The sequence below is a fragment of the Arachis stenosperma genome, chromosome 6 (assembly GCF_014773155.1).
Source record: "Arachis stenosperma cultivar V10309 chromosome 6, arast.V10309.gnm1.PFL2, whole genome shotgun sequence".
Lineage (NCBI taxonomy): Eukaryota > Viridiplantae > Streptophyta > Magnoliopsida > Fabales > Fabaceae > Arachis > Arachis stenosperma.
The window spans coordinates 145,677,257-145,705,217 of record NC_080382.1 but is presented as its reverse complement, the minus strand read 5'-3'; the positions used below and the strand labels follow the sequence as shown (position 1 = coordinate 145,705,217).

Sequence of the window (27,961 nt, the reverse complement as noted above, 5' to 3'; positions counted from 1 at the left end):
TAATTATAATTTTTTAAGTTTAGTATAACACAATCATCATTATTATATAATAAATATATTGAATATATTATTTTATCTTTATTCATCATTAGTAGTTTCTTGTTCTTTGAAAATTTAAGACGACAAAATTTATTTCAACAACAATTAAACGAATATCTATATATAAGTTTAGAGAGTGATTTTTATTGTATTTAAAGACATTGTTCAATAAAAAGAGAAAATTTATATCATCTAATAATTTTTTAAAATATTTTTATGTGAATAATCACTCTTAAACATAAAAAATGAATTATAATGTTTAAATCTCCCAAAAGTTTTCTATTAATTAAAAAAATAATTATATATTAAAATTAATTATTAATATAAAATATATATTAAAATATAAAATATATATATAATAACTGATTTTGACAGTTAATTACTTAATTTTGATATATAAATAATATTTTTGCAAAAAAATATATATTCCAATTTCCAAGTTCCCAAATTTCTTAATTACTATTTAGTGCTCTTCTTTTGTGCATTTTATATACAAACTTCGATAAATCTCGTTCCCATTTGGTCATTTCCCCCTCTTTCTTCAATGGAAAAGTTCTTCAATTAATCCACCCTTCACACCAAAAATCACCATCCCCTCCTTCTTCTGCTTCTTCTATCTATGATGTTTGCCAACAACCACACCAACGTATCGATCACCGTTTCCGACGAAGAACCCGACGAACTCGGTCGTATGCGCGTCCGTGCTCGCCGGAAACGGAAGAAACTCAGCAACAGAAGGCTACTCCGGCGGCTCTTTGTGAGGTACTGGACACTTCTCGTCATTATCCCCGCCGCGTGCTTGCTCTTCTTCGAAGCTTCTAGAATCGCCCGCTACAATTCTTCCAGCTCCAATAACGTGGATTCGGAAACACTTACAGAAACTACGCGTGATAATCGCGTTGTCAATGAATCGAAACCCGCGGTGGGAAAGGGAATGGGAGTGGAGCAACATAAGAACTTGAATCGCCTTGATCCAACTACTCATGTTGTTGGTGGTGTTAGAGAACGTAAGTTTTTTTTTTTTATTTGCTCCTGGATCAGCTTATTTTTCTCACTAAATTAAGTCTTTATATTATATTTGGTATGTTTGGTGTATATACAAGACTGAGTTGTCTTAGTATCTTATTTGATTCAAGATAAATATGGATATGAAATAAGAATGTTATTAAAGAAAATGTTGTTAGTGTAATTATGTGTATAGTTTATTCGCTTTTCAATTTTGTGTTTTTACAATGTGATATGGAATTTCTTTGTTCAATGAATTATGAGTTTAATTTATTTTCGTGTATGTCCCTTCTAAACAGCTGCAATGTAGAAAAATAAATGGTTTCTGGTTAAGATAGTGACTGTGGAAGTAAGCCGTTAGTTATATTGTTGGATTTCTTAATTTTGGTGAATGTAGCTCAATCGACAAGTAAAAGTAACAGTGTGAGTGTTTATATTAATGTGATTAACTTATTGTTGTTGTTGTTTTTGTTGTTGCTACTTATCGTTTAATTATGTGGCATTAGCATTCATTTGCTGCTGAAGCAAGGTTTCTAGATATATTTTTGGGGTTCTTGAAGGAGGCCTCTTTGAGAGTTAAGAATTATGATGATGTGTGGAGTAATATGGATTGTTCACTGAGCGAATGAGTTAGATAGTGTATGCATCACGTTCGACAAGAGTTGTCTGGTAGAATAATATGGTTAGTAACTGAAAGTAATAACCCCTAGCTAAACCAATTGGGAACTATTTATAGTTAATGCTTAATAACTCTGTCTAAGTTGCATTTCGTAGCAAAGTTTTACATAATACACAAAAGAAGATTGTGTTAGTAAGTAGTCAACAGATAACACAAAACTTTGTCTATCCTTTGTAGGCAGTTGTGTTGTAATCACTCATAAACTACGCTATATATAGCTGGCATCAACTGATCTATGCAGTCAACTCTATTTGTGGGACTGAGCTTGACTGTTGCTGATGTTGAATGACATGTGACTTTTCTAATGGTATCAGGTTGCTTGAAGATCCTACCACCTGAAAAGCTTGAGACCCTGGATTTTCCTGAGGAGAAAGAATCAGGTGGCCCTATCGATGAAGTTTTATATATGTTGTCAGAGAGTGATGCATCTTTTGTAGGAGGAAATACTACACTGTCTCAGTTACGTACAGAAGACATAAGATTTAATTACTTTACTGGGAATCAAACTTTTGAGGAGAGAGATAGAAGTTTTGAGGTTATAAGCTGATTGGTAGTTTTTATTTTATTTGATACTTGGGTTTCTATTTGGCATGCTTGCCTTATACCCTGTTTCTTTATATAGATGAAGAAAACTGTGAAAGTACATTGTGGGTTCTACAGTGTTAATGGAGGATTTAAAATATCTGATGAAGATAAGAGTTACATGCAAGCTTGCAAAGCTGTGGTATCAACTTGTGCATTTGGTGGTGGTGATGATCTATATCAACCGATTGGAATGGCTAAGGCTTCGATTCAGAAGGTTATTTAAGTAGTATAAGAATTCATTATTAATGTAGCTTGGAAGCCACCAATCTTATTTGCCAAACCAATTTAGTGATGTGCAGGTTTGCTATGTAGCATTCTGGGATGAAATTACTGTAAAAGCACAGGAATTAGTAGGATGTAGAATTGGACAAAATGGATTTATTGGGAAATGGCGTGTTGTTGTCGTTCAGGATCTTCCTTTTTCTGATCAAAGGTTGAATGGTAAAATTCCCAAGGTATTAAACCTTAGAGCTCTTTTCTGCATATGGTAAATGATGTAGCTAAACTTGATTCCTTGTTGCACATAGTTGTTCTGCTATGATTCTTTTTCTGTTTCGCCCATTGTTATGTAAACACGCATACAGATGGGTTGTTTTCTTCACCAACTCCCTTTTAATATTTCAGTAACTCCATCAATTGTCCATATTGACATATGCTAGCTTATCAAACTCTAGATTTTGCCTAAACTCGCGAAGCTTAGTTAAACGTGAATTCGAAAATTCAACTTGCAAACTTGATTTGCAGATCTTAATTAGTAAACTTGAACAAGTTTATGTGTTAACTCAAGATTTCGATAACCTTAGACATATCTTTCATTTGTGAAGGATAATATATGTCCATCGTTCTCTACTATTTTCCGCTCCCCTTTTTTATTTGTTATTTTTCCTGATTCTCTCCAATCTTCTTCAATTGGACATTTTCAGATGTTAAGCCATCGCCTTTTTCCTCAAGCTAAGTATTCTATTTGGGTAGACGCCAAGTCCCAATTTAGGAGGGATCCACTAGGTGTTTTGGAAGCCCTACTTTGGCGCTCGAATTCGATACTTGCCATATCTGAACATGGAGCTCGAAGTAGTGTCTATGATGAGGCTAAGGCTGTTGTCAAGAAGAACAAAGCCAAGCCAGAGGAAGTTGAAGTGCAATTGAATCAATACAAAAAAGATGGCTTGCCTGAAGACAAGAGATTTAATGGAAAGAAAGGTTTCCTTAAATTATATTATAATTACTAACAATATTCTTAAAATTGTTCTAATTTTAGTGACAACGAAAGATTGCTGTTGTAATTCATCCAAGGTTTTCCTGTCATTTTTTTACCACTACTAACGTCTATAGCTGCATGTATGTGAATAATGAATTGTATGCTAATGCTTTCATGATTATATTATCAAACCTGGACTTCCATTGGATTGTTTTTTCAACCTTTGCACCATTCTTGTGCTTTGCAGCTCTATGTGAAGCCTCTGTTATCGTGAAGAAGCACACACCGCTAACTAATCTGTTGATGTGTGTCTGGTTTAATGAGGTTGTGCGCTTCACTTCTCGGGATCAGCTCAGCTTCCCATATGTTCTGTGGCGGCTGAAAGCATTCAAAAACATCCATATGTTCCCTGTCTGTACCCGGAAGGATCTTGTCAATAGCATGGGACACATCCGCAAGGCAAAACCATTGCAAGGCTGACCTGATTTAGTTAAATGGTTAGAACCAATGGCTATATTTGCAATTGTCTAACACATTCCTTTTTTGATAGATTCATTGGTCCCTGTAAGTATGATCGTTACTTGTACCACAGTGTGAGCTCTCTGATTAGATTATCTCAGAAAAGATATAGCTTCTATGAAAAGGTAATTCAAACAAACAAAAAAGATTTTTGCTGTGTAGCTGGTTCCTAACACACATGAACTTGTATGGTAACGTCAATCTTTTCATAATTTTTCAGATTGATGTTCCAATAAATCATGTGAGTTGGAAGTTGGAACAATGTTAGACATACCAATGAACCAGTTGCGCATAGCATAATATTATCCGTGCGGGTAGTACGTGCATTGTCAGCTTGGGGATTCATATTTGTTACTTTCTTTGTTCTCTTTCATCTATTATTGTTACTTTTTGATACATCTTTAGATCAATTTATAGTTTTATACACAATTAGTTGTTGAAGGATGGGTTGTTGTCAAAAAGCTTAGCTTAGGATATAGTTGTGCCTAGATGTGTTGCTTTTATGGATATTTGGTTTTAGTGTAAGTTTAGCAATTAGTTATATGTTTGTGGTCTGTCCCTTTCTATTACCAAAATGTGGAGTTTTAACACCTGATAAAAAGATACCTTTCGTGTTTTAAGTTTCTAAAACGGGTAAATTGGTTTAAAAGTTAGAACTCATGATCCAAATGATGCATCAATAGCTTTTAGGGGGGAACTTCTGTGGCTTTAACATCAAGATACATTTGACTAATTCGTCACAATCACAAATTCTATATGTAAGTTTTTTATTTTATTTGTTGGACGGTATAGCTGATTGATTGATAGGCTTATATGTCCATAAAAATAATTAACGGGCTTGGTCTTATTGTGGTCTTCGAGTATGTTTGGAAATCGTTGGATAAAGAATTTTTTTTTTTAAAAAACGGCCATAAAAAAATAATTATGTTTGGATAGTAAGTTTAAAATGGGATATAATCCAAGGGGATCATTTTAGGCTAAAAAATAGCTTATAAGTAAGTAAAATAATACTTCGAATTTTATGATTACAGACAAAAGATTTTTTATCCCCTTATTTTGAATTGTAAAGATTTTATTAATTTAAACTCAACTATCAAATAATAAATGACAATATTTACATAACAGTATAAAGAATTATCTTGTACTATTTTACAATTATACTACTTAAATTTTTGTTTTCTCGCATATTCCAAAGATAATAAATTATTTTAAAATTATTTTTTAACTAAAGTAACCAAATATAAGTTGATTGTCACATAATTAATTATTTTAAAATGCCATTATAAAAATACAAGTTATTAAAATAAATTTAATTTTTAGGACAATTTACATATTTAAATAAAATCATTGAATCCTTTACCCAAATACACAAAACAGATAGTTGTTACGTATTTGTGCAAATTACATTATTATGTAAACTGTGGGAGTCACGGTTTTTAAATTGTACATAAACCGTGGCTGGTAGGAGCGTTTTATGGAAGGAAAAATATGGCTGTAAACCGTGGCCACCAACTACGGATTAGGAAGGAGTAGTTTTAGGCATAAACCGTGGGTGGCTACCACGGTTTATGAGGAATTTGGCATTAAACGTAAAACCTCCTAGGCTCCTACGGTTTATGTTTATATTAGTATATATACATAATCCATTTATGCTCAACACGGATTATTTAGAAGGAAACAAAGATTTTGCAACCTTCATAGTTGAGAGAGTTTGAGAGAGATAGTGGGAGGATTTGGTGAGGTTTGGGTGGTGGAGTCATGGAGGATGAAGCTCGCTTGTACCGACTAAATGACATTGCTCATGTGGCTGGATCCATCGATAATGAAGTTAGTTGTTATTAATAATATTATTCTCATTATTTAAATAATTAATATTATTTTATAATTACTAATATAGTCAGTTTATTTTATTAGCATTATTTATATAATTAATTTATTATTTACATTATTATTTTTGTTACTATTATGATAGTCCTAGTTATCAGTATTACCTTTATTTTTATTAGTACCTGTAGCTGTTAGTATCATAAATGTTGTTATTCTTACTAGAGGTATTGTTGTTGGTATTGTTATCATTATTTTTCCCTTGGTGATGTTTCTTAATCTAAAAGAAAATAGAAAACATATGTATATATGTAATTAAATTTTTTTATAAATTTAATATGATTTGTTTAGTATTGGTCGTACGTTGAGGGGTTTCTTTATCTACATTGTGCAGCCCACTAGGGTTATTAGTGGCGTGAGGAAGCAACAGAATATGCCTTTACACGAGCGGATCATACCGTACCTGGAGACCGCGGGGTTGTATCATTTGGTTAGGTTGAACAGTCACTGGTTCTGGGTTGACGATCCTCTACTTAGCGCATTTATTGAGCGGTGGCATCCTGAGACCCACACCTTCCACATGCCCTTTGGTGAGTGCACTATCACGTTGCAAGATGTGGCATATCAGCTTGGTTTGCCGATCGATGGGCAGCCTGTCAGTGGGTGCCTGACTGAGTTTGAGAATCTGATGGAACACGGTAGACCGGCATGGGTCTGGTTTCGCGAGTTGTTTGGGGAGTTACATCCGCAGAATAAGGTAAAGCAGATGACAGTGTGCTACACATGGTTCCATGAGAGGTTCCGAGTTCTTCCAGCAGATGCTAGTGAGGAGACCGTGCGTATATACGCGCGTACTTATATTCTGATGCTGTTGTCCTCTCAGCTGTTCGCGGACAAGAACGCGAACCGGGTCCATCTTTGCTGGTTGCCTTATTTGGCATCGTTGGACGAGTTGGGGAGATATAGCTGGGGTTCGGCGGCACTAGCCTAGTTATATAGATGTCTCTGTCGTGGGACAAACAGAAATGTCGTTAACTTGGCCGGGCCGCTACAGCTTCTACAGTCTTGGATTTTCTGGAGGTTTTCCACTTTGAGGCCTGCTGGGTTTCATGGATTTGGGTTTTTGCTTGCATCCAGGTACCGTTTAATATTTTTGGTTTTATAACTTGTTCAAGAAGCTATTTACTTCTTTGTTAGGACATCATTTCAATTATTATTGTAGGTGGGCTACATATCTACCTAGAAACGATGCAGTGGGTCAAAGAGTCCTGTCTGCACGCCTTAGTTGACCTCAACGAGCCTGCAGCATCTCCTTCTGACCCATGGATCCCGTTAGGTGGCACACCAGCTTTAGCATTCAGCGCCATTCCCCAAGAGACAGCAGCACCAGAGGCGGACCAGAGACCTAGGAAGGTGAGGCGTCCTCCTTTGTGTGGCACTGGGGGTCATCTTCTTGGTCACTTCGACGATGATGACAGTGATACCATTAAGAATTCTGATTAGTTATGTTTTATATACCCGTGTTATTTTATTTACTTAGTATGATGTTTAGGGTGATATGTTTCGAAATTCTGTGAAATATTATATGCCAGTTATTTGATATTTATATACGTATGATATTGTATCGTTACGACCTAATTTGTCACAATTATTTATGTTTTTCAGTTAATCATGTAAAAAAACCCAGGTCGAGACAACTGCGATGGGAATCTTGTAGAATAACTTCTTCACCCACTTGCTACCAGAAACCCCAACCTTCTGCAAGATGCTGTTCTTTAGATCAGTGCTTGATGAACTGATGAAAACACTCACCGGTTCTCTGTCAGTGAATTTCACACCATATCTTTTGCTTTTTTGAATTTTCCTAGAGCAATGCACTAGGACAAGAACACTTTCTTCCTCACTTGCCATTATGATAATGATCTCTCTCATGCAGCTTGAATCTCACCCACATATATATAGATCTTCACTCCTCATAAACCGTTGAAGGCTACAAGGGTTTATGCCAATTACCATTCGTTCATAAACCGTTGCTGGTAGCAAGGTTTTATGAAGATTTTCTTGCATTTATAAATTGTGGTAGCCAGCCACGGTTTATGGTCATTTCGTTCCAACACGTAAACCCTTCCTGCCAGCCACGGTTTATGTCAATTCAGAAACCGTGGTTGGCTCCCACGGTTTACATAATAATGTAATTTGTACATGCACGTAACAACTTTTTATTTTGTGTATTTGGGTAAAGAATTTAGTGGTTTTATTTAAATATGTAAATTGCCCAAATTTTTAAGTATTTTCAACTGAGATTTGTCTACGTGATCTTGCCTTGCCTAAAAATCATAGCCTGCTGCTACCAAAGGTGTCTTTCATCGCTCAAAAAGTTTAAAAACAAAATCTCACGATAATTTATATTATAAAAATAATTTAATTGAGTAAAGTATTATTTTTGTCTCCAACGTTTGGGGCAAATTCTATTTGTGTTCTTAACGTTTAAATCGTCCTATTTGTATCCCTAAAATCGATTCAATGTTATTCTGCTATTAATTACACATCATGAACGCTTTAGTTTGAGTTTTAAAAATCTCTTCTTGAATTTAAAATACAAATGTCTAAGATAGAATTGATGATCTGTTTCGAAAAATAGCTCATCGAAAGTTGAAACTAATTCCTACAGTATTTACATAATTCACTTTTCTATGAACATAATTGAATCTAAACATAAATAGTGGGTATAATATTAAAATCGAACACATTCAAGTGAGACCTAATTGAGAATGAATACATCCAAATGAGACTAATTGAAAAATATAATATGATTTGTTAGTATAATTGATAGTAGGATAATATTGAATTACTTTCATAAACGTTAGGGATACAAATAGGACGATTTAAACATTAGGGACATAAATAGAATTTACGCCAAACGTTGGGGACAAAAACGATACTTTACTCTAATTTAATTTCTTTATCTCATACTATCATCTCATGTATCATCATCACATAAGTTAAAAGCAGTGGTGGAGCGTGAAACAAAATTTGGGGAGTCAGATAGAAGATAGGGGATACCAAATAGAAGATAATTGTTAAGATGTTTTTTATATAAACTCCATTTAAGATAAATTTGTCTAACCTCATTTCTCTGATTTGGGTGATATTGCCAAATTTAATGCCATTTTCCAGGGCCTTGTTCCAAATAATTAAGGTCAAACTCATCAGATGCGACTCTTTGAACTTTTGAAGGTTGTATCTCACTTTTTTCATGATTCATTGAGGCAGAAGAATTATCTATAGGTGTTGATATTGTAAAAGTTATATGTTCTTTTTGAATATTAGCCTTCCTCATAAAAAATGCATCAATTTTTTTATTTTTCATGATTATTTTATATAAAAATTTAAATATATATCCTGTAAAATATATAAAAAAGAAGTTAGAAATACAAATATTAAAATTTATAATATTTATTAATTTTTTTTATCAATTTATACAAATACAATAATATCAATACTTATTGAATATTCTAATATCTTTTATCATATGAAAAATTAAATTAAATAAACAGTAAAATATAAAATAATATTAAATTACATAAATAAAAAATATTTAATTTTTTATATTTGAACTCAAAGGTAGAGGGAGTGTTATTTATTGAATAGAGAGATGTGAAATGCGAATACACTCAATTCAGTCAAAATTCAACATGTTTTGAATATTTAAAACTAAAAACTATTGTGCAATCAAAGTAAGAGATGAAGATTGAACGTTAGTATTTTAAATCATAGTAAAGTATTTGAGTCAAATAAACTATTTTTTATTTTTTAAAAAGTATAACTAATTCTTTTAACAAAAATTTGGAGACCATGGCCCCTTTCTTAACTAAGCTCCGGTTAAAAGATAATTAACTCTTATACTAATGATCTGAAAAAATAAAAAATAAAAATAAAAATAAAAATCACGAATTTATCTATTATTTCTTTGATGACTTTTTTTGGTGACTCTGTATTATTAGTGTATGGAAAAAAAAATTGTATAATTAAATATTAAACTTTTAAAAAGTTGATATGATATAATTCATATCGCATCTCGGTTAATCTCCGGTATCTCAGCCAGTAGAAATCCAATATACCATGGGACACGCGCTTGGGTCGCCGCCCCATGATTTGTAATTTTTTTATTGTATTTGCCAACGGGTATTACAGCTGGAACTTTATAGAAAGCGCTAGATAATAATTATATTTTCTTTTAATTTTAAATTTATTTAAATTATATTTAAATCAACATTCTTTTCAGGTGATGCTTATCTAGAAAGCAACAAACTCTTCAACAGCTTCCCACCGCCTTAATAGGATAACCGCGTCAAATCAACGCCACTATTTTCTTAAACGCATCATAACCGTCCATTCTCTCACCCACCGACTTAATCATAGCCGTCCATCCTCACCCATCCCTTCCTATATAAACACCTGCGTTCTCTTGATTCTCTTCATACTGCCTTGTAGGTTATTTTGGACGCGTTGTTGCAATGGTTTCGGTTCGAGACTCCTTATCTTTTAGCTAATTCTACTCTTCTTCGCTTCTGTGAATATTTTCTTTAATCTTCTTCCCTTCGTGTGGTTCTCTATGGTTTCTGATTTCAAGATATCATTCTCCATGGTTTCTGATTTCAAGATATCATTCATGATCTAGAAGATTCGGTATCTTTTTGCTGTGAATTACTATCTGATTCTTTTTATAGAACTGTATTCGGATATGTGGATTGTAGATTTGCTTAGCTGTGATTGAGATGCTTTCTTCTGGATTTCAAGAAAACGCGGAGTTTGTTCTTCTTATGACGATGATCTTTGAAGCTAATATAATTTTGAACCGCTCGTGATCCTTTCTTTCAAATCAATAACTTTAAAAATTGTTATTAGGTTGCTCAGGGAAAAGAACGAACATATGAACGGAGTGTTATTCATTGTTTGCTGGATTGGAATTATGATTTTCTCTGCTTAAGTATGGCGAGTTTTCTTGGATGGTCTGTTAGCTGGATTGAAGATCCTTTTTGTTCTGGAAGTTTGGTTGAGCTTTTCTAATTTGATGATCTGTTCTGTTACGGTTCTGTGTTTCTGTTACGGTTGTGTGTTGTTGAACATGGCCTTTTTTTTCACGGAACTGTTTTCTTGATTGTTCAGGCGAGATCTTGATTGTGAACGCTAGCTTTTTGTCGGTGATTGGAGGATGAATTCTGCTTCTTCCTAAATCCGAAAAAACTGAGAACTCTCTTTACACCCTGCTTTTCCTGAAACTACTATTCTTGAAATATTGTTCTTATGTATAGAGATTTAGCTACGGTTTTGCTTGTTGAATATGGCTTTTCTTTCACGGGACTGTTTTCCTGATTATTCAGGCGAGATGTAGAATCTGAACGCATGCTTTCTGTTGGGGATTGGAGGATGGATTCTGCTTTTGCCTGGATCAGAAGAAACCGAGAACCCTTTTACCCTTGCTTTTTTATTCCTGAACCTTCTTTTCTTCGACTGTTCTTATCATCATTATGTGGAGGGATTCAGCTTCGGTTTTGCTTGCTTTGCAGTGCATTTAGGAGGTTGGAGAGTTGTAGATAGGAGATATTGGAAGAATTTACTGCTATAATCGACACGGACGACAAGATATCTAATTCCTTAAAACAGAACAGATTCTTTACTTTTATCCGTTTTTTAAGATTCAATTATAAATTATAAATCATGCATGTGAAGTAAAATGTGAATTATATTCTATGCAGCGTTGGTACACCTTGAAGCGTGGTTGAGTGCGACACATGCGGAGGATAGAGAACAAGAACAGTTTTTCTAAATTTTCTTTCCCTGCATTTTCTTTTCCAACCTACTGTGTTAGCATTGTGAATTAAATGTGGATGTGTTTCCTATGCAGTGTTATCTGATATTGTTACCCGCTGGTGTTGAGTGCATCCTGGTCGATATGTTTCTTGCACTTGCCTGGTTCATTTGTTTAAGTTTTGCTGCTTTTTTTTTAATATTATTTAAATAATTGGCTGCTTTGGTTCTTTGTTGTTTTCTTCATAATTCTGTCTTTCTTGGAAATCGGTTTATGTTTCTCTTTTTCTCTTTAGGAGCCAATTGAAGGATATGGGATTGCACTTAGGCGATGTGTCCAAGATTCCGAAATTGATAATTCCCTCCTAACATATGCATCAATTTTTTTAGTAATAAATAGTAGTTTGATTACGGAGTTATCTTGTTTGTGTCCTGTAATGCTTTAAATTGGTTGCAGAAGTCTGGAATAATGGATAGAAGATATATGGCGGGAAGGCTCAAAATAATACAAGCATCATAATCTGATCAACTTCTTTTTTAACTATCTTGTGTTAATGGTCGTGCAAAATTCAATTTGAACTTGGTTCTCTTGCAGTGTTTTCGTTTTGGTCGAGTAACATTGTCTAGCTGGTGACGTCTGTACCTGGAGTTTGGACGCACTGGATTTCTTGTCTCTCGTCTCTTGTTTTTTTTTTTTTTAATTTTTTTTCGCTAGTTCATATGCATAAGTATGCAGATATCAATTGAATTTCATCTGTTCATTTGCAGTGTTGTCTTCCAATCATACTTTTGGCAACGGCATTCATGTATAATGGTGACTTCTAACTGGCTTTAGTGTTCTCTGTGTTTAACGGCTTGTTCCTGTGCATTACATTTCTTCGATGTTCTTCCATATTGCTTGGGCAGGAGTGTTTTTTGATCTGTTTTTCCTGTGAATTTATATCTAGTCGTTTATAGAACTGTTCTTGGATTTGTGGATTTTGGATTGCTTAGCTGCTGATCAAAATGCTTCTTTCTGGATTCGATAATTTTAGGAATAGTTACAGTTTCACAGGGAAAAGAACTGGCTATGAACATATGGACAGGGTGCCATTCTTGTTTGTCGGATTGGAACTATGATTTTCTCTCGTCAGGTGTAGCGAATTATGTGGATGATGTGTTAGCTTCATTTAAGATCTTTCCTGGAATTTTGGTTGAGCTTTTCTAATTTGATGATCTGGTTCAGTGATAGTGTTGTTTGAACATGGATTTTCTTTCACGCAGCTGTTCTGTTGATTGTTAATTCGACATTATCTGGATTATGAATGCTCGCTTTTTTGTTGGTGTTTGGAGGATGAATTCTACTTTTGCCCAGATCTGAAGAAACTAAGAACTCTCTGAATCCTTGCTTTTCCTGAAAATTTTCCTATTCTGTACTATTTATTCCTGGAGATTTAGGTTTGCTTGTTTTTGCTTGGTTTGCAGTGTATTTGGGAGATTGGGGATTGTAGATCAGAAGAATATTATGCAAGACAGGAGGACCATATATCTAATTCTATAAAAGCAATCTGATTCTCTATACATTTTATTTCCTTGATCATTTAACTACGTATTTATGAAGCATGCATTGTGAATTAAAATGTAGTTTATATTCTTTGCAGCATTGTAGCCGGGTTGTTGAGCACAATGCATACAGTGGATGGAATCTAGTTTCCTAAAACAGTTTCTCCAAACTCTTCTTTCCTTTTTGTTCATTCCCGCCTACTGTGGTAGCAGCATTTGAAATAAATGTCTTTATGGTTTCCCGTGCAGTTCTTTGTCCGATCATGGGTGTTGAGTGCATCCTGGTGATAAGCTTTTGCACTTGCCTGGTTCATTTGTTTAATTTGTGTTTTTTTTTTGTTTTTAATTTAAAATTTGCTACTTTGTGTTGTTTCCTTCGTTATTCTCTCCTGCTTGGAAATCGGTTTTTGTTTCTCTATTCATTAGGAACCAATTGAAGGGTATGGGATTGCACCGAGACTGTATTCAAGATTCCGAGATTGATATGTCCTTGTTCTATTATTCTTTTTTCTTTCTGCCCCCTAAATATTATAAAAATAACTTTATATAGTCATTTCACGTTGTTTATGACCTCCAATGCTTTTCATTGGTTGCAGCGATTTAAAATTTTGGATTAGAAGATATAATTTGAAAAAGAAGCTCTGCAACAATAATACAGGCTCAGGATCATGGATTAAACTTGTCTTGTTTATTGAATTTTTCTGCCATATTTATTTTCTAGCATTAATGGTTTATTCCAAGTTCAATTTGAACCTGTTTTCTTGCAGTGTTATGTTCGTTGAGTTGGTCGAGTAACATTGTCCGTGTAATCGTTAGTTGTGGAGTTGGTGACTTCTACCTGGAGTTTGAATGCCCTAGATCTTTTCTTTTCTCTCTCCTGTTACAATTCCTGTTCCTTTGCAGTGTTGTCTTCCGGTCGATACTTTTGTCTACGATATTCATATGGTGACTTCTAACTCGGTATAGCAGTTTGTGTTTTGTTCTTCATGATTTTGACTGTTAGCTTTGAGAATGATGATAGGCCGTTCCCTCATCCTAGTTGTGGACACTCAAGATAGGAGAGTAAGCGTTTAATGAGCTGTTTAATGAGCTCTTATTGGTCGTCATATACCATATAGACTGTATCATATATAGTCAATTTATTCAATCACACGAATCGTATGGTTGTTTATGCTTCCAGTTATCTCCGAGCAGGATCACATGGTGCATCAGTTGTGGGGGGTTATTAGTTCTCAGTCTCACTAATAAGGATAAGAGGATTTGATTTTAGTTCAAACATTTTTGGTTGGTGTTTTCTCTCTAGATGAGGTATTGGAATTGAATCGTGAACATGCTTTTTGTGCAGTTAAACCACGGAGTGTATTGGAGATTAACTTCGGGGATTCAGGAGCAAGATTTTGTCTGCACAATTTTCTCACCTTATGTTTTGGTTTGATCTGGTCTTCATCAGTTTGGCAAGTTGTTTCTTTTGTTTATTTTCAGCTTTCTGCATACGTGTTTGCCATAATTTGGCACGTTACCCTAATTGGAGAATTTTGCTTGAACGCTGTGAGGGGTCTGAATTATGTTAGAACTTTTGGATTGTTGTGCTGGCCTTACATCTGTTCTTGCATGTGAAATATTGAAGGATTTTGTTTAGGTTTTAACTTGATTTTACTTTACTTCTAAGGGAAAACTGTAACCATGATGGCTTGATTTCACTTTCTGTTGGGGAAATTGCAACTATGATTTTGTTTTGTGCGCACATAACTATAAACTTCTTTTTGGTTCATCTCTGTCACTCTTCATGTTGAGTAGTGTTTGGCAGCATCTGGAATTTGCAAGTCGACTTTGAAATATTGAAGGACTTCTTCTTGGATGGTTTAACTAGGATTTTGTACTTAAATGAGCGACTTCTGAATGGTTTTCAAATTTTCTTCGAATAGTTTTTAAAGCTTCATGTGTGGGATTTCAACTTAATATTGTCTTTTGTTCTACGTTTGGCTCTTCTATATTCCACAGGATCAGTGATTTGTATTTGGACTTGGGTATTGAAGGACCTAAGCATAACTGGTGGGTGGTGGCTGGTGGCTGGTTTTTCCTGGATCTTCACCTTAATCTCTTTCCTTTTTCCTACCGTTCAGTGTCTTATGTTTGTGAGGAGCTGGGATTGCAATTGGACTTTCCACGGGTTTTGCAAACCTTCAACCTAAACATCACTTTGGAGTAATGAAAGATTTAAGTATAATTGGGACAGGTTTTTAACATCTGCTGCTGCTTTGTTTGGATTTTCAAAATTTTTCTCTTTCGTCTGGCAGGATAAGGGATTTGTAATTCGGCTTTTGGGTGTTGAGGACGCAAGTATAACTGATGACTTTTAACTGGTTATTAAATTTTTTTGTTTGTGGATTTTCACCATGATCTCTTACATTCTTCTACGGTTCAGCGTCTTATGTTTGGCAGGATCTGGGGTTCAATCTTGAGTATGTTGGATTTAAAGTAACTGGGACTGGTTTTTAAAGCTTCATTGTTTGGGTCTTCAACTTAATTTTTCTCTTCCATTTTTCTCTGTTTGACTTTCACATTCAGCAGGTTTAGGGATTCATAATTGAATTGGAATTTCCCTCTTCCGTTCTTATACGTTTGGCCAATATATTCAGCAGGTTTAGGTGTTGAAGGATCCAAGTGTAACTGGTTACTTCTAATTGGTTATTAAAAACATTTTCTTTTGAGTTTTCACCTCTCTCTTCCGTTCTTCTGTGGGCTCAGTGTGTCTTATGTTTGGCAGGGATTTGCAATTGCAATTTAAATGGTTCAACTTGACATCACTTTCGAGTATTGAAGGAGTTGAATATAACTGCCGGGTTTTTAAAGCTTCTGTTTGGATCTTTTTTAAGGCTTTTTCTTTCTTTGGATTTTTCAACTTTAAGACTTTTCTCTTTTGCTCTTCTACATTTGGATCATATATTAAGCAGGATCTGGGTTCGGTAATTGGACTTTGTTCTTGAAGGACCCAAGTATAACTGGTGACTTCTAACTGGTTATTACATTTTCTCTGTATTTTCACCTTAATCTTGTCCCTTCTTCTAGTTATATTTGGCAGGATCTGGGATTTGCTTTTGGATTTTAAAGTTCAACTTGACATCTCTTTCTACTTTTTATGGGTTTTAAATATCAGCTTACCATTTCACTTTAACTTGGCATCTCTCTCACTTTCTATGGGTTTTAAATATTCCGTTTACCATCACTTCGGAGTAGTGAAAGATTTACAGTACAACTGGTGACTTCTATCCAACAAACACCACACACAACAAACAAAAGAACACACTAGAACCACTCACGTCTATTCTACTCTTCTACATCTGTGAAGCGCCGCTTTTCTGCTTATTGATTGCATGTCTGTTTTGTCTGGGTTACTTTTGCATTTATTTTGAATGCAGGATCTTAAGGTGGTCAGATACACCCGGTTAGACATGGTTATTTGTTAGGTGTTATGATTATATGCTTCTTTGTTTGAAGATCTCTACTATTCAATTCTTTATGTGATTTGTCAAGTTAGTAGAATTCTTTGTGAAAATACCTCTCAAATTTCATAATGTAGGTTAGCACAGCAAGTATGAAGTTTGAAATGTAAATGATGCCTTATTCATCTATATTACTTTTCCTCCTCAGGGGACTTGATTGCCTCTTAACTTTGCATGGAATTTTGTTGTAGCCTCAGGTGAATCTCGGTGAGGGAATGTTCTTGTTGCTAGGGATTTGGATATTACTGTGGTAGCAAAGGGTTCAGGAATTTTATTTATTTAATTCATGGTGAATTACGAAGTTTGTTTTTTTATTGAGGTTTACCATCATTTTGCGAACTTGCTTTTCCGCAGTTCGCGAACCCCATTTTTGGCTGATTTCAATCTTGGGGGAACGGAAGATCACAGGTGTTCAGGAGTTGGTAGCTGTTTCTGAAATCTGAGCTCTTCTGATGCATTCTGTAATTTTTCTCGTTCGGGAGAACTGTGGTCTAACTTCTGTGCAGTTCGAGCGAGTACTCTGGCATGCGGAGAAAAGGGGTGTTCAGGGAATGGCTGGGGTGATTGGTGGTTCTACAGCAGTTATGGTGTTTTCTTTGTTCTGGAAGCAGGATAATTGGTTTTAATTCTTGTCTGTTGTCGCGCATCTATATTATTTGATATCTGCAGTCTGGTGAAGATATTTTCCCTGTGCAAATGTAGTGGTTTCTGTAGTATGCCATGGTTCAAGAACATCCCTCATCTTCTCTAGCAAAAGAAGTAAAAGCAGAACGATGTTTTGAGGTCTGCATTTTCTGCTCTTTCACTTTCGTCTTTGAAAGCTGTTTCATTTTCGTGGGTTTGTTTATAAAATTTGTTTCTGTGGCCCTTGTAAGTAGCTCTTCTGTTTGTTTATTCTCAACTTCTGACACACTACAGAATGGTTGGTGCTATTGGGTGGTTGTTACAACTTACAAGTTAAGTTCTATGTCTTTGAAGCAGCATTCTTGTGCAGTTTTCTCTCGCAGCTTTGCAGTAAACTTTATGTGCATCTGCTATTCCAGTGATTTTTTGTGATTTGGATTTTTATTTGGATCTGGATGGGTGGTAGTGTCGCCATGCAGTTTGTTATGTGATCTTTAGGCCAATTTTATACGTTCCTGATGGTTTCTTTTGTGGGGTATGCGCTGATGTGCATTGTTTAATTTTGAATGGGTATTAGGAAGGTATTTCGGAGGCTATGATCAGTGCTAAAATAAAGGCCATGTACGTGTTGTGTTGGTTCCAACAATATATGACTGGTAGAATGGTGGTGTTGATGTTTATGCTTTGTTCAACTATTGTTCAGTAACTTTGGTTTTAGTTCGTTGCTTTTTGGGATGCTTGGTGAGCTTTTGATTTTTGAAGGTCGGTTTTTCGTAACCAACATTATCGAAGACTATTGATGGTTCAGTTCTGTTGCTTAGCTGCTTTGGTGTATTAACATAACTCCGTTATTTTGTCGTCCTTGTGTATATGCATGCTGATCTATTCAAATGGTATATATTCTTGCACGCCGAACTTGAAAGAGTTGCTATTTCGATTATGTTCTTACCTAATAAAATGCGTCCGGGTTATTGCTTTACATTGCTTCTTATTCCAATGTTTTTAAGTAGAGTGGGATATATGTTGTGTTCGTGTGTATAGGATATGTTTCAGGTATTTAATCGGAGCGGCATCATGGAGAGGAAGATTTGCCTAATAGCCAAGAAAAATGGTTTAGTCTTTATGATTGTATTCTCTTTACTGTTTTCTCTTTTCTGATTTCACTGTGTATTGCAAAGATTGTACTGTGGATTCTTATAGTGGAATGCCTTTATTATTGTTCCCGTGGATGTAGGTCATTTGGCCGAACCACGTAAATTCCTTGGTCTCCTTTCCCTACTATTTCCCTACTACTGGACTAATTATTTTATGCGTTTCGGTGGCTCTGAGCTTTAGTCAAATAGGAATCAAAATCGAACAATGATCGTAAATTCGTAGTTGATTCCAGAAATGCACAATGCATTACCGAATTAATACTGGTCTAAACTAAGAGAGAATCTTTATGGCATTAAAAGTGTGGCTAAAATACCACATAAGAAGTAAGCCAGTCAAACTAATTAATTTCTATGAGCTCATGTTCTTCGCTTCTATGAATATTTGCTTTAATCTTTTTCCCTTCGTGTGGTTTTCTATGGTTTCTGATTTCAAGATATCATTCAGGATCGAGAAGATTCGATATCTTTTTGCTGTGAATTACTATCTGATTCCTTTTATAGAACTGTATTCGGATATGTGGATTGTGGATTTGCTTAGCTGCTGATTGAGATGCTTTCTTCTGGATTTCAATAAAACGAGGAGTTTGTTCTTCATGATGATCTTTGAGAACCACTTGTGATCCTTTCTTTCAAATCAATAACCTTGAAAATTGTTATTAGGTTGCTCAGGGAAAAGAACGAACATATGAATGGAGTGTTATTCATTATTTGCTGGATTGGAATTATGATTTTCTCTGCTTAAGTATGGCGAGTTTTCTTGGATGGTCTGTTAGCTGGATTGAAGATCCTGGAAGTTTGGTTGAGCTTTTGTAATTTGATGATCTGTTCTGTTACAGTTCTGTGTTGATTGAGCTTTTCTAATTTGATGATCTGGAACTGTTTTCTTGATTGTTCAGGCGAGATCTTGATTGTGAACGCTAGCTTTTTGTGGGTTATTGGAGGATGAATTCTGCTTCTTCCTAAATCCGAAAAAACTGAGAACTCTCTTTACACCCTGCTTTTTCTGAAACTTCTATTCTTGAACTATTATTCTTTATGTATAGAGATTTAGCTACGGTTTTGGTTGTTGAACATGGCTTTTCTTTCACCGGACTGTTTTCCTGATTATTCAGGCGAGATGTAGAATGTGAACGTTTGCTTGTTGGGTGATTGGAGGATGGATTCTGCTTTTGCCCGGATCAGAAGAAACCGAGAACTTTTTACCCTTGCTTTTTTTTTCCCCTGAAACTTCTTTTCTTCGACTGTTCTTATCATCATTATGTAGAGGGATTCAGCTTCGGTTTTGCTTGCTTTGCAGTGCATTTGGGAGGTTGAGATTTGTAGACCGGAGGTATTGGAAGAATTTACTGCTATAATCGACAGGGACGACTAGATATCTAATTCCTTAAAACAGAACAGATTCTTTACTTTTATCCGTTTTTTAAGATTCAATTATAAATTATAAATCATGCATGTGAATTAAAATGTGTATTATATTCTATGCAGCATTGTCCACCTTGAAGCGTGGTTTTGAGTGCGACACATACGGAGGATAGAGAACAAGAACAGTTTTTTTAACTTTCTTTCCCTGCATTTTCTTTCCCAACCTACTGTGCCAGCATTGTGAATTAAATGTGGATGTGTTCCTATGCAGTGTTGTCTGATATTGTTACCCGCGGGTGTTTAGTGCTTCCTGGTCGATATGTTTCTTGCACTTGCCTGGTTCATTTGTTTAAGTTTTGTTTTTTTTTTTTTTTTTTTTTTTATTTAAATAATTGATTGCTTTGGTTCCTTGTTCTTTTCATAATTCTGTCTTTCCTGGAAATCGGTTTATGTTTCTCTTTTTTGCCTTAGGAGCCAATTGAAGGACATGGGATTGCACTTTGGCGATGTGTCCAAGATTCCGAAATTGATAATTCCCTCGTAACATATGCATGAACTCTTTTAGTATTAAATAATAGTTTGATTACGTTGTTCTCTTGTTTATGTCATGCAATGCTTTAAATTGGTTGCAGAAATCTGGAATAATGGATAGAAGATATATGGCAGGAGGGCTCAAAATAATACAAGCATCATAATCTGATTAACTTCTCTTTTTCAACTATCTTGTGTTAATGGTCGTGCATCAATTTGAACTTGGTTCTCTTGCAGTGTTATCGTTTTGGTCGGGTAACATTGTGTAGCTGGTGACTTCTGTACCTGGAGTTTGGACGCACTGGATTTCTTGTCTCTCGTCTCTTGTTTTTTTTTTTTAATTTTTTTTCGCTAGTTCATATGCATAAGTATGCAGATATCAATTGAATTTCATCTGTTCATTTGCAGTGTTGTCTTCCAATCATACTTTTGGCAACGGCATTCATGTATAATGGTGACTTCTAACTGGCTTTAGTGTTCTCTGTGTCTAACGTCTTGTTTCTGTGCATTTCATTTCTTCGATGTTCTTCCATATTGCTTGGGCAGGAGTGTTCTTTGATCTGTTTTTCCTGTGAATTTCTATCTAGTCGTTTATAGAACTGTTCTCGGATTTGTGGATTTCGGATTTGGTTAGCTGCTGATCAAGATCTTTCTGAATTTGATAATTGTGGGAATATTTACAGTTTCACAGGGAAAAGAACTAGGCTATGAACATATGGACAGGGTGCTATTCTTGTTTGTTGGCTTGGAACTATGATTTTCTCTCTTCAGGTGTAGCGAATTATGTGGATGATGTGTTGGCTTCATTTAAGATCTTTTCTGGAAGTTTGGTTGAGCTTTTCTAATTTGATGATCTGGTTCAGTGATAGTTGTGTTGTTTGAACATGGCTTTTCTTTCACGCAGCTGTTCTGTTGATTGTTAGTGCGACATTATCTGGATTATGAATGCCCGCTTTTTTGTTGGTGTTTGGAGGATGAATTCTACTTTTGCCCAGATCTGAAGAAACTAAGAACTCTCTGAATCCTTGCTTTTCCTGAAAATTCTCCTATTCTGTACTATTGTTATTCCTGGAGAAATTTAGGTTTGCTTGTTTTTGCTTGGCTTGCAGTGTATTTGGGAGATTGGGGAATTATAGATCAGAAGAATATTCTGCAAGACGGGAGGATCATATATCTAATTCCATAAAAGCAATCTGATTCTCTTTACATTTTATTTCCTTGATCATTTAACTAAATATTATAAAGCATGCATTATGAATTAAAACGTAGTTTATATTCTATGCAGCATTGTAGCCGGGTTGTTGAGCACGATGCATACAGTGGATGGAATCTAGTTTCCTAAAACAGTTTTAAATATTATAAAGCATGCATTATGAATTAAAACGTAGTTTATATTCTATGCAGCATTGTAGCCGGGTTGTTGAGCACGATGCATACAGTGGATGGAATCTAGTTTCCTAAAACAGTTTTTCCAAACTCCTTTCCTTTTTGTTCATTCCAACCTACTGTGCTAGCAGCATTTGAAAGTCTTCGGTTTCCTGTGCAGTATTGTCCGCTCATGGGTGTTGAGTGCATCCTGGTGATATGCTTTTGCACTTGTCTGGTTCATTTGTTTAATTTTGTTTTTTTTTTTTTAATTTCAAATTTGCTACTTTGTGTTGTTTTCTTTGTTATTCTCTCCTGCTTGGAAATCGGTTTTTGTTTCTCTTTTCCTTAGGAACCAATTGAACGGTATGGGATTGCACCAAGACTGTGTTCAATATTCTGAGATTGATATGTCCTTGTATTATTCTTTTTTCTTTCTGCCCCCTAAATATTATATAAATAACTTGATTATATAGTCATTTCACGTTGTTTATGACCTCCAATGCTTTTCATTGGTTGCAGCAATTTAAAGTTTTGGATTAGAAGATATGATTTGGAAAAGAAGCTTTGCAACAATAATAGAGGCTCATGATCTTGGATTAAACCTGTCTTCTCTATTGAATTTTTCTGCCATATTTATTTTCTAGCATTAATGGTTCATTCCAAGTTCAATTTGAACCTGTTTTCTTGCAGTGTTATGTTCGTTGAGTTGGTTGAGTAACATTGTCCGTCTAATCCGAGTTAGATGTGGAGTTGGTGACTTCTACTTGGAGTTTGGATGCCCTAGATCTTTTCTCTTGTCTCTTCTAATTTCTTCCCATGTATTTAGTATGAACATGACAATTCCTGTTCCTTTGCAGTGTTTGTCTTCCAGTCAATACTTTTGACTACCATATTCTTATGGTGACTTCTAGCTCGGTATAGTAGTTTGTGTTTTGTTTTTCATGATTTTGACCGTTTGCTTTGAGAAACCTGTTGTTCCCTCATCCTACTTGTGGACACACTTTCAAGATTGGAGAGTAAGCGTTTAATGAGCTCTTATTGGTCATGGTTTATCATATATGCTGACTGTATATTATATATACTCGATTTTGCTTTTTATCTCAGCAATATATTTGGCCGAGCACATAAAAGATTGGATTCGATAACGTGAATTGTATAGTTGTTTGTGCTTCCAGCCATCTCTGAGCTGAATCACACTGTGCATTGGTTGTGGGCGTTATTAGTTCTCAGTCTCACTAATAACAATAAGAGGATTTGATTTTAGTTCAACATTTTTGGTGGTGTTTTCTCTTTGGACGAGGTATTGGAATTGAATCGTGAACATGCTTTGTGCAGTTAAATGACCGAGTGTATTGGAGATTAATTTGGGGGGTTCAGGAGCAAGATTTTGTCTACTATAGTTTTCCCACCTCAACTTTGCCATTTGTTCTCACGACGTGTTTTGGTTTGTGGTTTGATCTGGTCTTCCATCAGTTTGACAAGCTATTTCTTTTGTTTATCTTCAGCTTTACGTGTGGTTTGATCTGGTCTTCCATCAGTTTGACAAGCTATTTCTTTTGTTTATCTTCAGCTTTACGTGTTTGCCGTAATTTGGCACACTACCCATAATTGGAGAATTTTGCTTGAACGCTGCGAGGGGTCTGAATTATGTTGAAACTGTGTTGGATTGTTGTGCTGGCCTTAAAACTCTTCTTCATTCTGTTATTAGGTTTTAACTTGTCTTGATTTTACCTTACTACTAAGGAAAACTTCTTGATTTCACTTTCTATTAGGGAAATCGCAACTATGATTTTGCTTTGTGTGCGCAAAACTGGAAACTTCTTTTCGGTTCATCTTTGTCACTCCATGTTGAGTACCATGTGTTTGGCAGCATCTGGAATTTGTAAGTCGACTTTGAAATATTGAAGGACCTCTTCTTGGATGTAACTAGGATTTTGTACTTAAATGAGTGACTTCTGAATGGTTTTCAAATTTTTGTTGTATAGTTTTTTAAAGCGTTGTTTGGATTTTCAACTTATTATTGTCTTTTGTTCTATGTTTGGCTCCTCTATATCCCACAGGATCAGGGATTTGTGTTTGGACTCGAGTTTTGAAGGACCTAAGCATAACTGGTGACTGGTTTTTTCTGGATCTTCACCTTAATCTCTTCCCTTTTTATACGATTCAGTGTCTTATGTTTGGCAGGAGCTGTGATTTGCAATTGGACTTTCTATGGGTTTTAACCTTCAACCTAAACATCACTTTGGAGTACTGAAAGATTTAAGTATAATTGGGACTGGTTTTTAAAGCTGCTGCTGCTTTGTTTGGATTCAAGTATAATTGGGACAAAAGCTGCTGCTGCTTTGTTTGGATTTTCAAAATTTTTCTCTTTTGTCTGGCAAGATAAGGAATTTGTAATTGGACTTGGGTGTTAAGGACGCAAGTATAACTGATGACTTATAGCTGGTTATTAAATTTATTTGTTTGTGGACTTTCACCATGATGATCTCTTCCATTCTTCTATGATTCAGTGTCTTATGTTTGGCAGGATCTGGGGTTCAATCTGGAGTATTTCTTCTACGGTTCAGTGTCTTATGTTTGGCAGGATCTGGGGTTCAATCTGGAGTATCGTAGGATTTAAAGTATAACCGGGACTGGTTTTTAAAGCTTCTACTTAATTTTTCTCTTCCGTATTTCTATGCTTGGCTTTCACATTCAGCAGGTTTAGGGATTCATAATTCAATTGGAATTTTCTTCTTCCGTTCTTATGCGTTTGGCTAATATATTCAGCAGGTTTAGGTGTTGAAGGATCTAAGTGTAACTGGTTACTTCTAATTGGTTAAAAACATTTAAAAGTTTTCACCTCTCTCTTTCGTTCTTCTATGGGTTCAGTGTGTCTTATGTTTATCTGGGATTTGCAGGAGTTGAATATAACTGGGCCGGGTTTTTAAAGCTTCTGTTTGGATCTATTTTAAAAGCTTTTTCTTTCTTTGGATTTTGGATGACTTTTCTCTTTCGCTCTTCTACATTTGGCTCTCATATATTCAGCAGGGTTCGGTAATTGGACTTTGGTCTTGAAGGACCTAAGTATAACTGGTGACTTCTAACTTGTCATTATATTTTTTCTGTATTTTCACCCTAACCTAGTAATCTTCTCCATTCTTCTAGTTATATCTGGCAGGAGCCGGGATTTGCATTTGGATTTTAAATGTTGAACTCAACATCTCTTTCGACTTTCTATGGATAAATAATCAGCTTTCCATCTCGCTTCAGTACCACACACACCAAAAAAAAGAACACACTACAACCACTCACGTCTATTCTACTGTTCTACATCTGTGGTTCCCTTTTCTGCTTATTGTGGAGCGCCCCTCTTCGTCTGGATTACTGTTGCATTTATTTTGAATGTAGGATCTTAAGGTGGTCGGAGTATCCGGTTAGACATGGTTATTTGTTACGTGCTAATTATATGCTTATTTGTTACATGGTTATTTTGAATGCACTATTCAATTCTTTATGTGATTAAATTAATTGAATTCTTTGTGAAAACACCTCTCAAATTTCATAATGTAGGTTAGCACAGTAAGTAACTGAAGCTTGAGATGGAAATGATGCTTTTATTTATCTATATTAATTTTCTTCCTTGGGGGACTCTATTGCCTCTTAACTCTGCATGGAATTTTGTTGTAGCCTCCTCGGGTGAATTTTGGTGAGGGAATGTTCTTGTTGCTAAGGATTTGGATATTACCGTGGTAGCAAAGGGTTCAGGAATTTTGTTATTTGTTTACTTCATGATGAATTATGAAGTTTTCTTTATTGAGGTTTACTATCATTTTGCGAACTTGCTATCGTGCAGTTTGCGAACCCGATTTTTGGCTGATTTCTATCCTGGGGCAGCAGAAGATCAGGCTCGCATTTCAGGAGTTGGTAGCTGTTTCTGAAATCTGAACTTATCTGATGCCTTCTGTATTTTTCTCTTGCTTGGGAGCATTGTGGACTAATTTCTATGCAGTTTGAGTTAGTACTCTGGCATGCGGAGAAAAGAGATGTTGAGGGAATGGTTGGGTTGATTGGTGATTCTACAACAGTTATGGTGGTTTTTTTTTTCTCTGGAAGCAGGATAATCGGTTTTTTTTTTCAGTGGTCTGGTGAAGATACTTTCCATGTGCAAATGTAGTGGTTTTCTGGAATCAATGGTTGGGTTGATTGGTGATTCTACAACAGTTATGGTGGTTTTTTTTTCTCTGGAAGCAGGATAATCGGTTTTTTTTTTCCAGTGGTCTGGTGAAGATACTTTCCATGTGCAAATGTAGTGGTTGCTGTAATAAGCTATGATTCAAGTGCATCCCTCATCTTCTCTAGCAGAAGTAAAAGCAGAACGATGTTTTTTATGGTCTGCATTTTCTGTCGCCCGTGCTTTCACTTTTGACTTGGAAAGCCGTTTCATTTTGGATTTGTTTATAAAATGTGTTTTAGTGTCCCTTGTAAGTAGCCCTTCTCTTTGTTTATTCTTAACTTCTGACACACTACAGAACGGTTGGTGCTATTGGTGGTTGTTACAAGTCAACTTGTATGTCTTTGAAGTAGCATGCTTGTGCAGTTATCTCTCGCAGCTTTGCAGTAAATTCTATGTGTATCTACTTTTCCAGTGATTTTTTGGGATTTGAAATTTTATTTGGATTCTGGATGGGTGGTAAAGTCGACATGCAGTTTCTTATGTGATCTTTAGGCCATTTTTATATGTTCTGGATGGTTTCTTTTGCGGGGTGTGTGCTGGTCGATGTGCATTGTTTGAATTTGAATGGGGGTATTAGGAAGGTATTTCGGAGGCTCTGATCATGTGCTTAAAATAGAAGGCCGCAATGTACGTGTTGTGTTGGTTCCAACAGTATACGAGTGGTAGAATGGTTGTGTTGATGTTTATGCATTGTTGTTCAACTATTGTTTATAGAAGATTATTGATGGTTCAGTTATGTTGCTTAGCTGCTTTGGTGTGTGTATTAACATAACTCCATTATTTTGTCGTCCTTGTGTATATGCATGCTGATCTATTCAAATGGTACATATCCTTGCACGCCGAACTTGAAATCTGCTGTTTTGACCCAAGTTGCTATTTGGATTATGTTCTTACCTAATAAAATGCGCCCGGGGGGTTAGCTTTTACATTGCTTCTGATTCCAATGTTTTCGGGTGGGATATATGTCGTGTTCGTGTGTGTAGGATATGTTTCAGGTGTTTAATTGGAGCGGCATCATGGAGGAACATTTGCCTACCGCCAAGAAAAATGGTTTAGCCGTTTTTTTCTTTACTGTTTCTTCTTTCCTGATTTCACTGTGTATTTCAAGATTGTACTGTGGATTCTTATAGTGGAATGCCTTTATTATTGTTCCCGTGGATGTAGGTCATTTGACCGAACCACGTAAATTCCTTGGTCTCCTTTCCCTACTGGGTTAACTATTTTATGCGTTTCGTGGCTGAGAGCATCAAGTCAAATAGGAATAAAATTAAACAGGCGATGATCGTAAATTCGTAATTGATTCCAGAAGTGCACGGAGCACTACCAAAATAAGAATAATAATCCACTCGATTGCGTTCGCCAAATTCTGAAGAACTGGTATTATCAAATCAAAACAAATATAAATTTTTTAAGTTTCCACTTTAAATGATCCACTAATTTATTGCAAATTTTCTGTTATATGTTTAACACAAAAAAAAAAAGAAGTTCCACATTTTGGGTTAATTTAGGTACCATCAAAATTTAAAATAAAGCACCAACATAAAATAAAAGATAAACCTTGTGGCATTAAAAGTGTGGATAAAATATCGCATAGAAAGTAAGCCAGTTAAAGTAACTAATTTCTATAAGTTGCATCATGTTATATTTATTGGATTTTGTTGTGCTGTTGTCCTTTTCCAAGCATCTCAATAAGTAAAATCTGAAATATTAAAAGCTCAATCCTTACAAAAATAATTTCTAACTCCTAGCTGCTTTTCAAAAATAAATTCTCACTGATTCCATGTCAGGAACAGTTGCACCCGCATTACATCTTAATGGAAATTCATTAGGTTTTTTTTTCTATCAAGATCCTTATTTTCAGCCAAAACGTTATAGCAATTATTTACTTTATTATTCTTATTGTAAAATATTGTTTTTCTATGTGCACTATTTCTATTCTTAGAATGGAAACAAATTAGAATTCTTAATTTTTTACGGCGCAAAAAAAGAATTCAGGAACAA

The 27,961-nt window shown here is 35.3% G+C and overlaps 1 protein-coding gene and 1 long non-coding RNA gene across 4 annotated transcripts; both read left to right on the top strand.

Annotated features, from left to right (window-relative positions):
* The first annotated feature begins 551 nt into the window (after nt 1-551).
* On the top strand, nt 552-7,435 carry LOC130936438 (probable hexosyltransferase MUCI70). 3 transcript variants are annotated; one of them, XR_009068108.1, is made up of 8 exons: nt 552-1,046; nt 2,038-2,258; nt 2,346-2,522; nt 2,608-2,763; nt 3,232-3,508; nt 3,754-4,003; nt 6,244-6,986; nt 7,072-7,435. XR_009068108.1 is itself a non-coding variant. In XM_057866506.1 (6 exons), the coding sequence occupies exons 1-6, from the start codon at nt 659-661 to the stop codon at nt 3,984-3,986; spliced, it is 1,452 nt and encodes a 483-aa protein (XP_057722489.1). In that variant the 5' UTR covers nt 552-658; the 3' UTR covers nt 3,987-4,379. The 3 variants fall into 3 exon arrangements, 1 of the variants encoding a protein (XP_057722489.1); XR_009068107.1 differs by lacking the exons at nt 6,244-6,986; nt 7,072-7,435 and adding an exon at nt 4,246-4,379 and having other exon boundaries at nt 3,754-4,150; XM_057866506.1 differs by lacking the exons at nt 6,244-6,986; nt 7,072-7,435 and having other exon boundaries at nt 3,754-4,379.
* Nucleotides 7,436-10,544: 3,109 nt separating this feature from the next.
* On the top strand, nt 10,545-26,889 carry LOC130935073 (uncharacterized). Its single transcript, XR_009067788.1, has 2 exons — nt 10,545-23,626; nt 23,805-26,889. It is a non-coding gene; the product is annotated as an uncharacterized LOC130935073 (long non-coding RNA).
* Nucleotides 26,890-27,961: the final 1,072 nt, after the last annotated feature.